Source organism: Vitis vinifera, chromosome 3, assembly GCF_030704535.1.
Source record: "Vitis vinifera cultivar Pinot Noir 40024 chromosome 3, ASM3070453v1".
NCBI lineage: Eukaryota > Viridiplantae > Streptophyta > Magnoliopsida > Vitales > Vitaceae > Vitis > Vitis vinifera.
The window spans coordinates 7,947,142-7,960,351 of NC_081807.1; the positions used below are offsets into that span (position 1 = coordinate 7,947,142).

At 33.0% G+C, this 13,210-nt stretch overlaps 1 protein-coding gene across 1 annotated transcript; it reads right to left on the reverse strand.

Moving 5' to 3' along the window:
- Positions 1-6,082: 6,082 nt before the first annotated feature.
- LOC100253211 (serine carboxypeptidase-like 7) lies at positions 6,083-10,699 on the reverse strand. Its single transcript, XM_002269403.4, has 14 exons — positions 10,381-10,699; positions 10,044-10,189; positions 9,081-9,157; positions 8,878-9,000; positions 8,565-8,667; positions 8,410-8,447; positions 7,812-7,913; positions 7,507-7,593; positions 7,232-7,387; positions 7,059-7,130; positions 6,861-6,982; positions 6,612-6,725; positions 6,440-6,494; positions 6,083-6,343 (listed from the first exon to the last, which is right to left on the reverse strand). The coding sequence occupies exons 1-14, from the start codon at positions 10,674-10,676 to the stop codon at positions 6,260-6,262; spliced, it is 1,575 nt and encodes a 524-aa protein (XP_002269439.2). The 5' UTR covers positions 10,677-10,699; the 3' UTR covers positions 6,083-6,259.
- Positions 10,700-13,210: the final 2,511 nt, after the last annotated feature.

The window sequence follows — 13,210 nt, forward strand, 5'->3', positions numbered from 1 at the left end:
TTCTCACTAGCCAGTAGTTTGACATTGGCCATGTTATCTTGGACATGATGACACTATACCCTGATCCATTTTACTGAGACGGTGACCTTTCATTTGCCCTCCTTATCTCTCGAATCATGGAGGATATCGAATTTGAGATCGATCCTACTTTGGTGGTTTAGTCTTCTCATGTCTTCTTGGATGAGAACTCTTGGGCTAAGCACTATAGCTATGTGTATGATCCTATAACACCCCCTACTCCTTATGACCCTCAGGATGTTGCTCTTGTTAGGATAAAGCCCTTAAAAGCATAACATGATGTAATAAATTTGGAATTCATTATTTATTTAATGATATTCCAGTTTCACTTTTATCTATCCTTATTCCATGTATTATACTTTATGAACATTCTTGTCTGCATCTTTTGCATTGTACATGACTTAGGCGCATTAGGAGTTGCACAGAAAATCTAAGTCATGGGTCCTTACAAATAGATGACTTATTCACAACCAATTCATGGGTCAAGGAAACCCATTAGAGGTTGTAGTGTGCCACCTCCTAATTAGATGGGTGATTGGTCTTGGCTATTGGGATGGGTTCCCCATAGTGAGTGCACTAATGTGTATAGTTACACTTTGGATAAGGCCTATGGTGAGTCATAACTTAAGGTTATCAAGTAGTCATGACCTCACCAAGCTGCTTCATTGTGTTGTCTCTCAACCTTGAGAAAATATTGAGTTTATGCTAAAGTTAGCAATGACTTTGACCTACGGGTGAGATCGTAAGTTGATCATATATTCCCTATAGATTGGGTCATTGTTCATGGAAGTTGGTAACAATAGGTATTCTCAATAGAGGCACCATGATATTTCTTGGGATTGAGATATTGTGTCCCATTGGGTGATCTTAAGAAGATGTGTTCATGGAAACTATGGTCATAGTAGTTTCTTAAGTGGAACTTAACATAGGTTCTTTGAGAGCTAATATATGTCAATTGAACACACAATAGAAGGATCTATAACTCAAGGATAGTAGAGGTAGTCTTGAAAGGCTGATAGTTTTCGCCTTGTTAGACTATGAATACTAGTTCATGGGGAGACAAAACAAAATGGATAGCAAGTCACGGACCCAAGCACTTAGTGTCTCGTTGTTATTTACATAGGATGTTGGAGTTCAATTGATTCTCTATAGTCAGATGTTGAATCAACTTTAGAATTGGATTTTGAGGGAGTCGGTATTCCACTGGGTCCTAATGGTCCCCATTTTGAGTTCATATACCTTGTTGGCATGGGTTATGAGGGTTGAATTGGCCCTAGGTTTACTTTTATGCATAAGGGTATTTTGATAATTATGTAAGGTTGCACAAAGGTAAGTGAACAAGGTCTTTAGATTGGATTAATTGATTAATTAGTAGGCCTTGTTGGGTTAATTAATTAATTAAGACCTATTTTGGGCTAGATTAAGTGACCCAAGCCTTTAGTGGGCTCAAGCCACTTAAGCCCAATAGAAAACCCTATAAATACCCTCTCAAAGGTTAGGGTTTACATAGTTTTGCCAGAGAGCCATCTTCCATCTCCATAGAGACAGAGAAGGAGTCATGACCTCCACCCCCCTTCCATCTCCATCGGAAGTGTGTAAAGATCAAGGCTTAAGTCATCGGGCTGAAGACTTCTGCTTTACGAGACTTCTACGATGTCGATCTTCATCTTCACCATGTGGTTTGATTCAGGAACATCCGAATATGAGGTATGGTTTTTGTTAGCACTTTCTAAATCCTTTTAACGTATAAAAATGTTATTTTTCCACCGTGCATAGGATTTAGAAAAAACCTAGGATAGTTATGTATATTCCTAACTTGATCCAAACTTGGGAAACGGAGAGATCCGGGTTTTTCTCATTAGCTCCAACTCAAGAGGTAGCACAGAAGGCTCTTACAGAGAAGGATGAGCTCTGAATAATAGAGCAAGATGCTTCGATTCCGAAGATAGACTTTCCCGAGCTAACTCTAAGAACTCGCTCCAATCGTAAGCATGCTAGTGCTTCCTGAGCTTCTCACTCTACATCGACCTCAGTTGACTCAACTTCCAAAGAGATGATGGATTCCATGACTCGTCTTCACTTGAGAATGGACTTATAAGACACTCAGCTTCGTGAGATTTAAGGTCATCTTATATTATCTCGTGGATCCACTCTTAGGGTGCCTTGAACTCTGCTCTTTTTCTACCTCCTCTTGATGCTTAGTGTTGATTTTTATTTATATATATGTTGATCCGGATTGTTCTCTTATTATATATCTCTTGTATCCATAATTAGTTTTTTTGAATTATATATATATATATATATATATATATATATATATATATATATATATATATATATATATATATATATATATATATATAATGATGATGATGATGATGATGTTTTATTTGTTCCTTTTGTCTCTTATGTGCTTTCCATTTCATATTTTATATCCATTGTCATTTTTGTGACAAAAAGGGGGAGATCATTTCATAATTGACAAGCCTTTGATTCACTTAAATAGAGGGAAAATGTTATTTTTGAGAGCTAATTGAGATGTGATATTTCTTGAGAAATTGGGGAAGACTTTCTTTAAGAGAAATGTAGATAGTATTCAAGGGGAGATATTTTTAATTGTTTAATTCATTTGAATTGAAATTTTTAAGGGAAATTAATTGAAATATTAGAGGAAACTAATTCTGAGACATTAGAGGAAACCAAATCAACTGATGAAAACATGCCTTAAAAGTTTAAGAGAAATACTTGACATGGATGTTTCTTGGAAGACATTTTTATTTCAATTGTCTATCTCTTTAAAACTATTCTAACTTACGAAAGTCTCTTCCCATGCTCTTCACTACATATATCATGTTTGGTGAAAGACCTTTGTGCTTGATTGTTGATTTATTTTGTTTTATCAAGCTTCTATTATGTTTGATCGATTTACATACATCTATATTCCTCTCGAGCTTTGCTTTGTACATTGGTGTCGCTATAGGAATCTGTTCCTCTTTCATGCTTTCACAATGTATCAAACAAAATCTCTAACCATCCTGTTTTGATTTCTTGACATTATTTTATCCCACACATTGCTTTACCTTGGGGTATAGTTTTCTTTATGTGTGCAAGTTATAGAATTGGAAGATAAGTACTACAAGATGATGCAATGCATTCCCTTAAGTTATTTTTAATTGAGTGTTAATGTGTGTTATGCAAACTCCTTCATGAAAGTTCAAGTAGGTTTATATAGCAATGTTTTGTCACAAAATTGCCAAATAGAGAGATTGTTAGGACATTGAGTCTTGTTTGTATGTTGACAATTTTGTTTCAATTAATGTTTGGTCATAGAAGTCCTTTTAGATAGTGGCTTACTCTCCATTGAAGATCAAGGGTTGTTCGTCCAACTGAGCAGTCACAGGTACATCTAGAAAGATTTGACTTATAGCAAGTTAAGCTCCTAAGAAGTATAAAGAGGAAAGATACCTTTTTTAATTAGCAAAAATTGATTTTATTTATAAAAGTTAAATGAAACAGGGGATGCTCAAGCGGGTAGCAACACTCATGTGCTGGGATCTCTCAAGTGCTTAGCGTCACTCAAATGCCAAGGCGCTCAAGCAGTGGTTAAGTATATTCGAGCACCCATGCCTTTTCTGTTGAGATTTGGAATATATTTTTGAGAATTTCACTCAAATCCCATTTGAAAACCTTATGATACTGAACCTCTTCAGGATATTTGCCTATAAATACCCCTCTATAACCCTTCTAAGGTTAGAGATTCTTAAGAGATTGGAGAGATTTCAAAGGAGTCTATTTGAGAGAAAGCCTAATGAGCCATACCATCCCTGATCTCTCATTCAAAGGATTCAAGCATTAAGTCTAGGGTTGAAAACTTTCATTCCTTCAACGAGGCTGAAGTATATTCACTAGAGCAATCGAAGGTTACTATGTCACAAACGTGGATCAAGTTATAGGTACTAGAGAGTAAGTCTTTAAGGTAAAACGTTCAAATAAATCTGTGTAACTTGATATCATATAGTGAGTTTAGATTAGTGGTCTTAGATCTCATAGTTTTTTATCTCCACAGTTGTTGTGCAGGTTTTCCGCGTAAAAATTCTTGTGTCTTATTACATATCTTTATTATCTTGTTTGCATTGCCTATTCTAGGAAGATTTGATAATCCCTAACTACTCACAAGGTAAAGTTAATTGTAAGATATAAATATTTATTTAAGATTTTTAATTACACCCATTCACCCCTTTTTTAGTGTTACTCAACTAGACTTCGGTTTTTCAACTTTAAATAAGAATGTATAGTTAAATAATATAAGATTCTTCCACTAAGGGAATAGTAGAATTCATGATCCTTGAAATATATATAGATGATTGACACTTACAATTATTAAGTTTTCTTAATTTCACTCATTTCGGCCCCATACCTTCAAAATCTGCTTCCTACTTTATCAATTTTGCTACTTAATTCTTCAATTCTGTTCCTAATGACAAAGTTATAAGGACTCCTAAAAGTCTCATTTCGTTGTATCCTAATCTCATCTCTTTACATCTTGATCTTATTTCTTTATACGAATGTTGATTGCATTCTATTTATCTTTTTAAAGAAAATAAAAGTAAATATACTTTATTTAGAAAGAAATTATATATTAGTAAATTAGTTAAATAAAATATTATCTTCAAAAATTTATATTATTATGCACAAAATTTCATTTTTCTATATTATTAATAATTTTTATTTTTCAAATGGTGTATATCAATATCACAATATTAATATTTTATTTTTCTTTTTTCTTTAAGATGACATGAAATATCATAACTTTTTTCTTAAACATGATATTTCATTTCACTCTTTTATTTCATTCTTTTCCAAATAATTAATTATTATGATAAGTAAATTTAATTTAATTTTAAATAAATATTATACTTATCTAATAATTAGGGATTGACATAAACTAGGTGTGGGCCACTCAAAATCGTCACCTAAAGCCGTCTGGGTCATTGGTCGAGTAGCTCTGTCCATCTGGCCCAAGGGTATCAGATGGATACAAAACTAATTGGGCATTGAGTATGCCACCTGATAAGCATTAATTGCAATAGGCATTAAGTGCATTAATTGACACAACTGTTACGACTCTAAAATGCCAATCTTTAAGGCTCATTAAGGCGTGACAACTGTTATGAGCCGACAATCATTGACATTAAAGATGGTAACGTACAATCAAGCGTAATAAAATACACCATTAAGGCACTTGAGAAGACGTTATAGTTGAGCAATAATAAATAGTTACTCTGGACCATAAGAAAGGTATGTTGTCATTTTTCCAAAAGACTTTTCTTGCTCAAAGTCTTCCCTCTCTAACTTAAGTTTCGGAGGGGTGTGCTCGGAAAACCTATCCGGGCATTCCTTTGTGCAGGTTGAATCATCGTCCAAACTTCAGAGGCTAGTTGGACTATCCTTGTTGGCCACACACCAACACTAGGTACTTAAATAAATCTTATATGAGTCTATTTTTACCTTTAATATTATTTTTCAATTTTCTTTTTAAATTTGTTAATCTTGTATGAATATCAACTTTTGCCTTTGAGTTGATAGGACATTAGTCCTAGATATCATTTGTGTTGGTTTGATATGATTTGAGATTTTCAATCAAACTCCCCTAGATTTTGAAGTTGGACAAAGGTAAATATATCTATGCTTTTTATAAGAACAAACTATGATTTGCTTTATAAAAAAAGAAATGTCCATACATAATTTGGATAAAATGTGCCCAATTGCTACCTTTGCTGAGCTGAGCTGTCAAACCCACAATCCTTACCACCCTCAATATAATCCCAGCTTGGGACTATGCTAAGGGTTTGAGCCATCCTTTCGAATTAATTCGGAAATGGTCTTAACCAGTTAGTTTGGCTTATTTTATGACCTAGGCTTAATTAATTTGTTCAATGATTAGGACTTTTATTCTGGAGACCTTTTCTTTCAATGGGAAGTTCTAATTGTTGGCGACGATTCATTCATCTCTTTAATTTTGATTGCAGAAAGAAAAAAAAACTAGAGGAAAAGAAATACACCATTGATCAAAGCCCAAGTTGGCAAAATTTTTCTAATATCGTAACAAGAGAACATACATTTGTCCGACGTAGATATTGCTATTACATCAATGAACTACATCATCATTGTTCAAAATAATCCCTCTCAGACAAGGTGGAATCACCTAGTAGAACCAAGCTGGCTACGAACGCAAATTAGCTTAGATGGGATAATAAGCAAACCACCTATCAACCAAGGCAAGAGATTCCTTGTGCTTGTATTCTGGAGCTGTGAGGCCTGCTCCCTGTGTGACCAAAAACATATTTAGCTTCATAAGTTTTTCTTTTTGCGCTTGTGAACATAGCAACTAGGATTAAATAACTGATGGGTTTGTTCTTACCTTTAGGGTAGCATATGTTAAGCGGTAATGATCGTTCATAAACTTTGTTGTGTATCTGCATAATAAAGAATTTTAGAATTATGGATAAGTAGAAAATTTTCAAGCTAAAAACGACCTTAAGGCCAGGGAAGAAAAGGAAGGATTTGTAAGGAAGCTGCATATTGACACTCACCCTGCAATCTGACCATCAACATACCATGGTCGCCACTTATCAAAAACAGGCACATCAAGAGATTTTATCCATTCTAGCGTACCAATATATGGAGTAGAGAGGTCATGATCACCACTGCAGGAGGTAAAAGAGTATGTTAATGACAGGAAAATTTTATGTTGTTCCATAAGCTCAAATTCTAATGGATTCTTATTACATTTTTTATACTTCCTGGTTCAATTTTTATGTTAGAAAAGTGCAGAAAATCACCTGTAAATCAAAGCCCGGAGACCTGTTCTTGTGAAATTCTTATGATATGCAACAGTACTGTCAACATTTTCTGTGTAAGATGGGAAGCTTTTTGGGCACCTCCTCCAAGTCTTCACAGTTCCCTGATTGTTGTGCTTAAAATATCTTAGTAAAATTATTTAGGAAGCTGATGATACCATTCTCACGAAGTCTACATACCGGTTGAACATGAAGAGCATTTTGGACGTTTATATCATTTAACCACTTGTAGGAGAGCACATAACTGAAACTCTGTAAAGGAGGAAAATTGAGAAAAGTTAAGAGATTTTGTTCATTTCAAGAGGAATATTGTGGCTCATCCAAACAATTATGAGGCAAAGAGAGGCGTTTACCCGACACCGCAATTCCGGGATTCTAGATAGGGAAAGAAGGTAATTCATAGTAGTGTTTTCCTGAACTCTCAAGTCCCATTGTAGTTCTGTTGTTTGGGGGGATGCAAAAGCACACTGAGGTTCCAAAATCATTGCAATATTTATTTGTAGGAGGCACTGCAAATTCAGATGGCTACTTGTTACAAATGATGTGAATTCATGTAATAAATAAAAAAAAATTAGAACACAGATTAAAGCAAAGAAGGAAGCACAGAAGTTCTAGAAATCCCACAAACCATTTTGATAGTTTGAAGAGCTTCAACACATAGTGTATTGTTGATGTCTACATTCCCATAATCACCATTGCAAGTTTCTTTGGCTGCCTATAAATCATAAAGCAATCAATGTGAGAAAAAGGAGTGAACTCACTTAAATGTTGGGAAAATAATTGGTCTAGACAATCTCCAGGGTTCTGTATAGTTTTTGGAAGTTGTGTTCCTCACAGTTCTTTTCATTAGGCTGTCATGAGGGTCATAGAAAAATATTTAAAACAAGAAAAAGAAGAAGAGAAAAATCCCCTAACAGAGTATAGTTGAACCACCTTGTAGAGTCCATCTGATATGAGGGACACACGATGAGCATATGGAATTCTTGAATTGTCATCAATCAAATAGTCAGTCAGTGGATTCCCGAGCAAGTATCCCTGAAACCAATTTGCAGAAAACTTGTCATCTCATCACACAGTTGTAGTAAACTAAATTTTCATTTATTCCATTGCCTCCTAGTTTCCCACACAATTATACAGAGCCAAAGGTTTGATAAGCTATAAACTGAAATTTTACCTCTAAACTATGTTTGACTTCAAAAAGTAGTAAGGAAAAAATTGACGAGGAAAATAGTTTTCTCATATTTTGTTTAACTATAAAAAATACGAAAAATAAGATAAAATAAAATATACAAAAATTAGATGAAAATTTGTGCATTTTTAAGTTTTTTAATCTTGATATAATGGAGGAAATTAAGTGAAATGAGTCTAAGAAGTACGTAAAAATAATTTATTTTTTATTTTGCTTCATTTTTTCGCTTTTTCTTTTCTTGTACTTTTTCTCTCTATTTTATTTCCCTTACATTTTTCTTCAATTTTTTCGGTAACCAAACACAACCAAAGTGTTTCTAATTCTATTATCAAGTCATGTTACCTGGAGTTCTATTTTTGGCTGGAGACCGACTTCAAGGCCTGCATTCAAGTAATTCTGGATGAGTCAAGAGTTGATTTAATTAAGAAAAGGCTCCAATTCCAATTGAAAGAAAAAGTCCTTTAAAAGCATATGTTGAGCCTTGAATAAAGAATTACCATGTAGTATGTCCTTAATGAGGATTGGGGCAACGATGCCTGAATAGGAATCACCACCGATGTAGAGTGGATTTCCAGCAAAATTTGGGTGAAATGTCAACCACTGTGGCACAAATTGAAACATTGTCGATAAGGGAAATTAAAAATATTCTGTATCTTTTTTGCAGTATGTAAGTTTTTTAAAGCATAAAACCAGTAAGCTTGAACATGAAAAAATGTTAGGCATTTTACACTCTTAGTATTCATCCATGGTCTGTCCACTGCTCCATGATAGACCAAAGTTTTTTGGGTTCTTTTATATAGTTCCACCTACCTTCCTCAGAAACTGATAGGTCTGGGCTGCTGATGATGTGTCTGACACATTGTAACCATAAGAGGTTTCTGCATATGAAAACCCGGTTCCAACAGGTGCATCGATGAATATTATGCTGGCAACCTGAATAATCATGGCCAGTTGCAGTTAATTGAAGTGTTGAAATTACTTAATAATTGAAGCAACTATGTGAAATTTTGTACCTTGGTCCATGAGTATGGATTCAACTTAAGGGTTGGCAAGATCCCATCATAGCCTTCTACATCAAAAGCTAATGGACCTACAAGGATGTACAGGTATGTTAAGGCCATTGTTACCTGAGAGTACAACAATTGGGATTTGGGCCAGCTTACAACCAACCAACCCGGGTTGAAAATCAGGTTGGTAGTTGGTCCAGTTTTTAGAAAATTTCACTCACAACTCAGAAAAATGAATGCTGAAAAGCCCAGTCTGCAAAACACTTTCATTGGGCAAAATGGGCAACAGCCCACAGGACATAGTGAGCAGCCCAGGGCCTTAGAGCTTAAAGCAGGGTTGCAAAGGGGTTGGGTTAAACCAAGCCCAACCCAAGGGGATGAGTTTGTGTTTGTTTCTTCAGTATCTTCTTACTGTTCAAACATGGTTGTAGCTTAGCTGCTAACCTGAAATGACATTTAAGGTTGTACGGCCATTCTAATTGTTTGGGCCTACTGAGACAGACAAAAGCATATTTAACCTAGTGCAATACGACCATGAGAATCCAAATTCAACCAGTCTCCACCTGTTCTCAAAAGTATTAAATGATTCATCCACTGATCAGCTGTCGATTTACTATGACAGACAGATAAATGGATAAATGGATAAATGATTATTTAAAAAAAAAAGACACAAATCTCTTATTATTCACCTTTCCCAACAACGAAACATAGTCTTGACTGTGTGACAATTAAAATGGACTGCAGGAGCAAAAAAGTGAATTGTTCCAATTTTGTGGCAAGAGACGTATCTCTCTAAGGACACTTTTTCAATACCCTTTTCTTTTTTTCCAACAAAGAGAAGAATCATGAATACGTCTCATGGTGGCAAGAGTCAACATATTGTAAAGAAATAAGTGTCCCATGTCTTATCTCTTTCAAAAAGCACAGATCTTGCATTCCTGGTGGGGTTGAAGGGTAGAAGAAACTAACCAATTTCATAAACAAGAGCAGAGAACCCAGAACAGCCAGGGCCTCCAGTGAGCCAAAGCACAAGAGGATCCAAACGAGGGTTCCTCTCGGACTCTATGAAGTAGTAGAACAGTTGCACATCATCCACGTCTCCCACACTAATGTATCTGCATACAGAAACCCAACATCAAATTGGACAAAAAAATAAAAACTGAAAATCTGGGAGCAATTTTTTATTTATTTATTTATATTTTTAAGCTATCATATCAATTAATTTGTTGTAACTCTTCAAAATTTACCAAGCATAAAAGTGGACAAACAAATGAGGCATAGAAGAGTGAAAATGATTTGAACTCACCCAGTTTCAAGTTTGAAGGGAAGCTTTCCAGGAAAACCCGGTAGAGTCTCTACAATGGACTGAGAAGTCGCCACGCCGGTGAAAAATAATAGAAGAAGTATGCTAAAACACATCCTACTCATGGAACTTCTGGAATTGAACAAAATTTTTAGACTCTGCTCTTCTTGAGAAGGTGTGGCCGTTGCCATAGCTGGTTCCCAGAATGCACCACAGCCCAAAAAGAAGAAAGTCTTAAATGGAATTTGGATTGAGTCCCAGTAATATACTTGTTTGAAATTCAATGGCATGTAGGTCATGTACCCAATATGCCAAGTAGGCACTTTCACTCGGCGCATGTGCTGAGTCGAATGAAGAATCAAAGGGTAGGTAAATCATCTCTCTACCTAACTCCACCTTCAATTCTAAGTCAAACTCGCACTTAACAGTAGCCATTAATTCAAAGCATACTTATATATAAACTCAACCAACTTTCTAGCAGCCCAAGATCTAATAGAAGGAAGGGTTCATAGGGACTGACACCTTTGGTGGGTTTGGGTTTTCCATGCGGTTTTGCTACCAAACCAACACGTGAGTTGCCGCTCGGATTTGATTAAATGCAAAATATTTTTTTTGCTTTGGTGTTTGAATTTCGTAGAAAAGTGCTATATACAATTCATTTTGTTAGATGAAAACAGTGGACAATTACACACGCAGCCATCCATTATCCATTTTCATTCTCACCTAATCTTAAGCTTGGATGCATGTAAGCCCAACTTTGGGTCATAGCCTTGAATTTCAGACATGGCTTTGATGGTTGGTTGAGTTTCGGAGGTGGGACCTCCATGAAGAAATCGATCTAGTTATGAAACACCATCAAAGTTACAGAATCTAAGTCAAAATATGTGAATACCTACTCCATTTCTAGTAACTTAAATTTTTTAGTTAGTGGTTCAAAATTATACTAAAGTTAAGATGACCTTCCTGTCATGATTTCTTACAAGTTTATACATATGATTTTACAACAGAAAAGAAGCCTAGAGTCGTGCACTTAAGATATTTTCTAAGTAACCCATGTCACATTTAGACAACTTGACATTTGAAGTTGCTACTAAGCTACTAATGTGAGTGCAACATCAAGACAACATGGAAATGAGAGATGCTGCTTTTGTTATGTTCGGTTTGAGAAAAGTACCTAGAAAAAAAATATATTAAAGAAAAACATGATTTTTTTTTTCATATTTAGTTTTATGATAGAAAAAAAATCATACATAATAAAAAATAATTAGTAATTTATGTATTTTTCAATTATTTAATTTTTATATAAAAGGGTTAAAATAAATAAAATAATTTTAAAGTGATATATAAAAATAATTTATTGACTTCAAATATTTTTTTTTCCACTTTTCATCTCTATTTTCTTTCTTTTCCATTTTTTAGAAACCTAAAGCCCCGTTTCGTCATATTTTTTGAAATTTCTTTTTTAAAACTATTTTTAAGTTAAAGAAAAAAAAAATAGTTTTATAATGTTTTATAAAAATAAGGGTGTTTAGTAAGTTATTTTTAAAAATAGGAAACAAAAAACTTCTTTGGATAAGTTGTACTTAAAAATAATTTTTTGTTTTGATTTTATAAAGACAGTGCAAATTTACTTTATATAATCTAAATTAAATTTAATTCAAGTCTTATTAGAAATAAAAATAGTTTTATAATTATAAATAAATTGAAAAATAAATAATTTTTAGAAAAACATGTGAATACCTACTCCATTTCTAGTAACTTAAATTTTTTAGTTAGTGGTTCAAAATTATACTAAAGTTAAGATGACCTTCCTGTCATGATTTCTTACAAGTTTATACATATGATTTTACAACAGGAAAAAAGCCTAGAGTCGTGCACTTAAGATATTTTCTAAGTAACCCATGTCACATTTAGACAACTTGACATTTGAAGTTGCTACTAAGCTACTAATGTGAGTGCAACATCAAGACAACATGGAAATGAGAAATGCTGCTTTTGTTACGTTCGGTTTGAGAAAAGTACTAGAAAAAAAAATATTAAAGAAAAACATGATATTTTTTTCATATTTAGTTTTATGATAAAAAACAAAATTCATACATAATAAAAATTAATTAGTAATTTACATATTTTTCAATTATTTAATTTTTATATAAAAGAGTTAAAATAAATAAAATAATTTTAACGTAACATATAAAAATAATTTATTGACTTCAAATCTTTTTTTTTTTTTTCTTTTCTTCCACTTTTCATCTCTATTTTCTTTCTTTTGCATTTTTTAGAAACCTAAAGCCCTGTTTGGTCATATTTTTTGAAATTTCTTTTTTAAAACTGATTTTAAATTAAAGATCAAAAAATAGTTTTATAATGTTTTATAAAAATAAGGGTGTTTAGTAAGTTATTTTTAAAAATAGAAAATAAAAACTTCTTTGGATAAATTGTATTTAAAAACAATTTTTTTGTTTTGATTTTATAAAGACATTGCAAATTCACTTTATATAATCTAAATTAAATTTAATTCAAGTCTTATTAGAAATAAAAATAGTTTATAATTATAAATAAATTGAAAAATAAATCATTTTTAGTGAAATATAAATAAGAATATTATAATAAAATCATAAATTATATTTTTTATAAAAAAAAAAAAATACTATTTTAATATATATTAGAAACATAAGGATATTAATATCTATCTCAATTTTTCTAGTGAAAAATGAATAATAATAATTTTTAAAAATAATTTTTAATAATATTTTATTTAAAATGAATATGAATAAATTTCAACTTTTTTAACATGTAAATAAGTTAAGTTTTTTTATTTCATATACAACTTTAG

Bases quoted from the DNA above. Each gene is read 5' to 3' on its own strand.
- LOC100253211 (XM_002269403.4), bottom strand. From the start codon at position 10,676: ATGACCTACATGCCATTGAATTTCAAACAAGTATATTACTGGGACTCA. The intron at 9,001-9,080 runs GTACAAAATTTC...ATGATTATTCAG, and splicing joins ATCCATACTCATGGACCAAG to GTTGCCAGCATAATATTCAT. The intron at 7,131-7,231 runs GTAAACGCCTCT...CCTCCTTTACAG, and splicing joins TCCCGGAATTGCGGTGTCGG to AGTTTCAGTTATGTGCTCTC.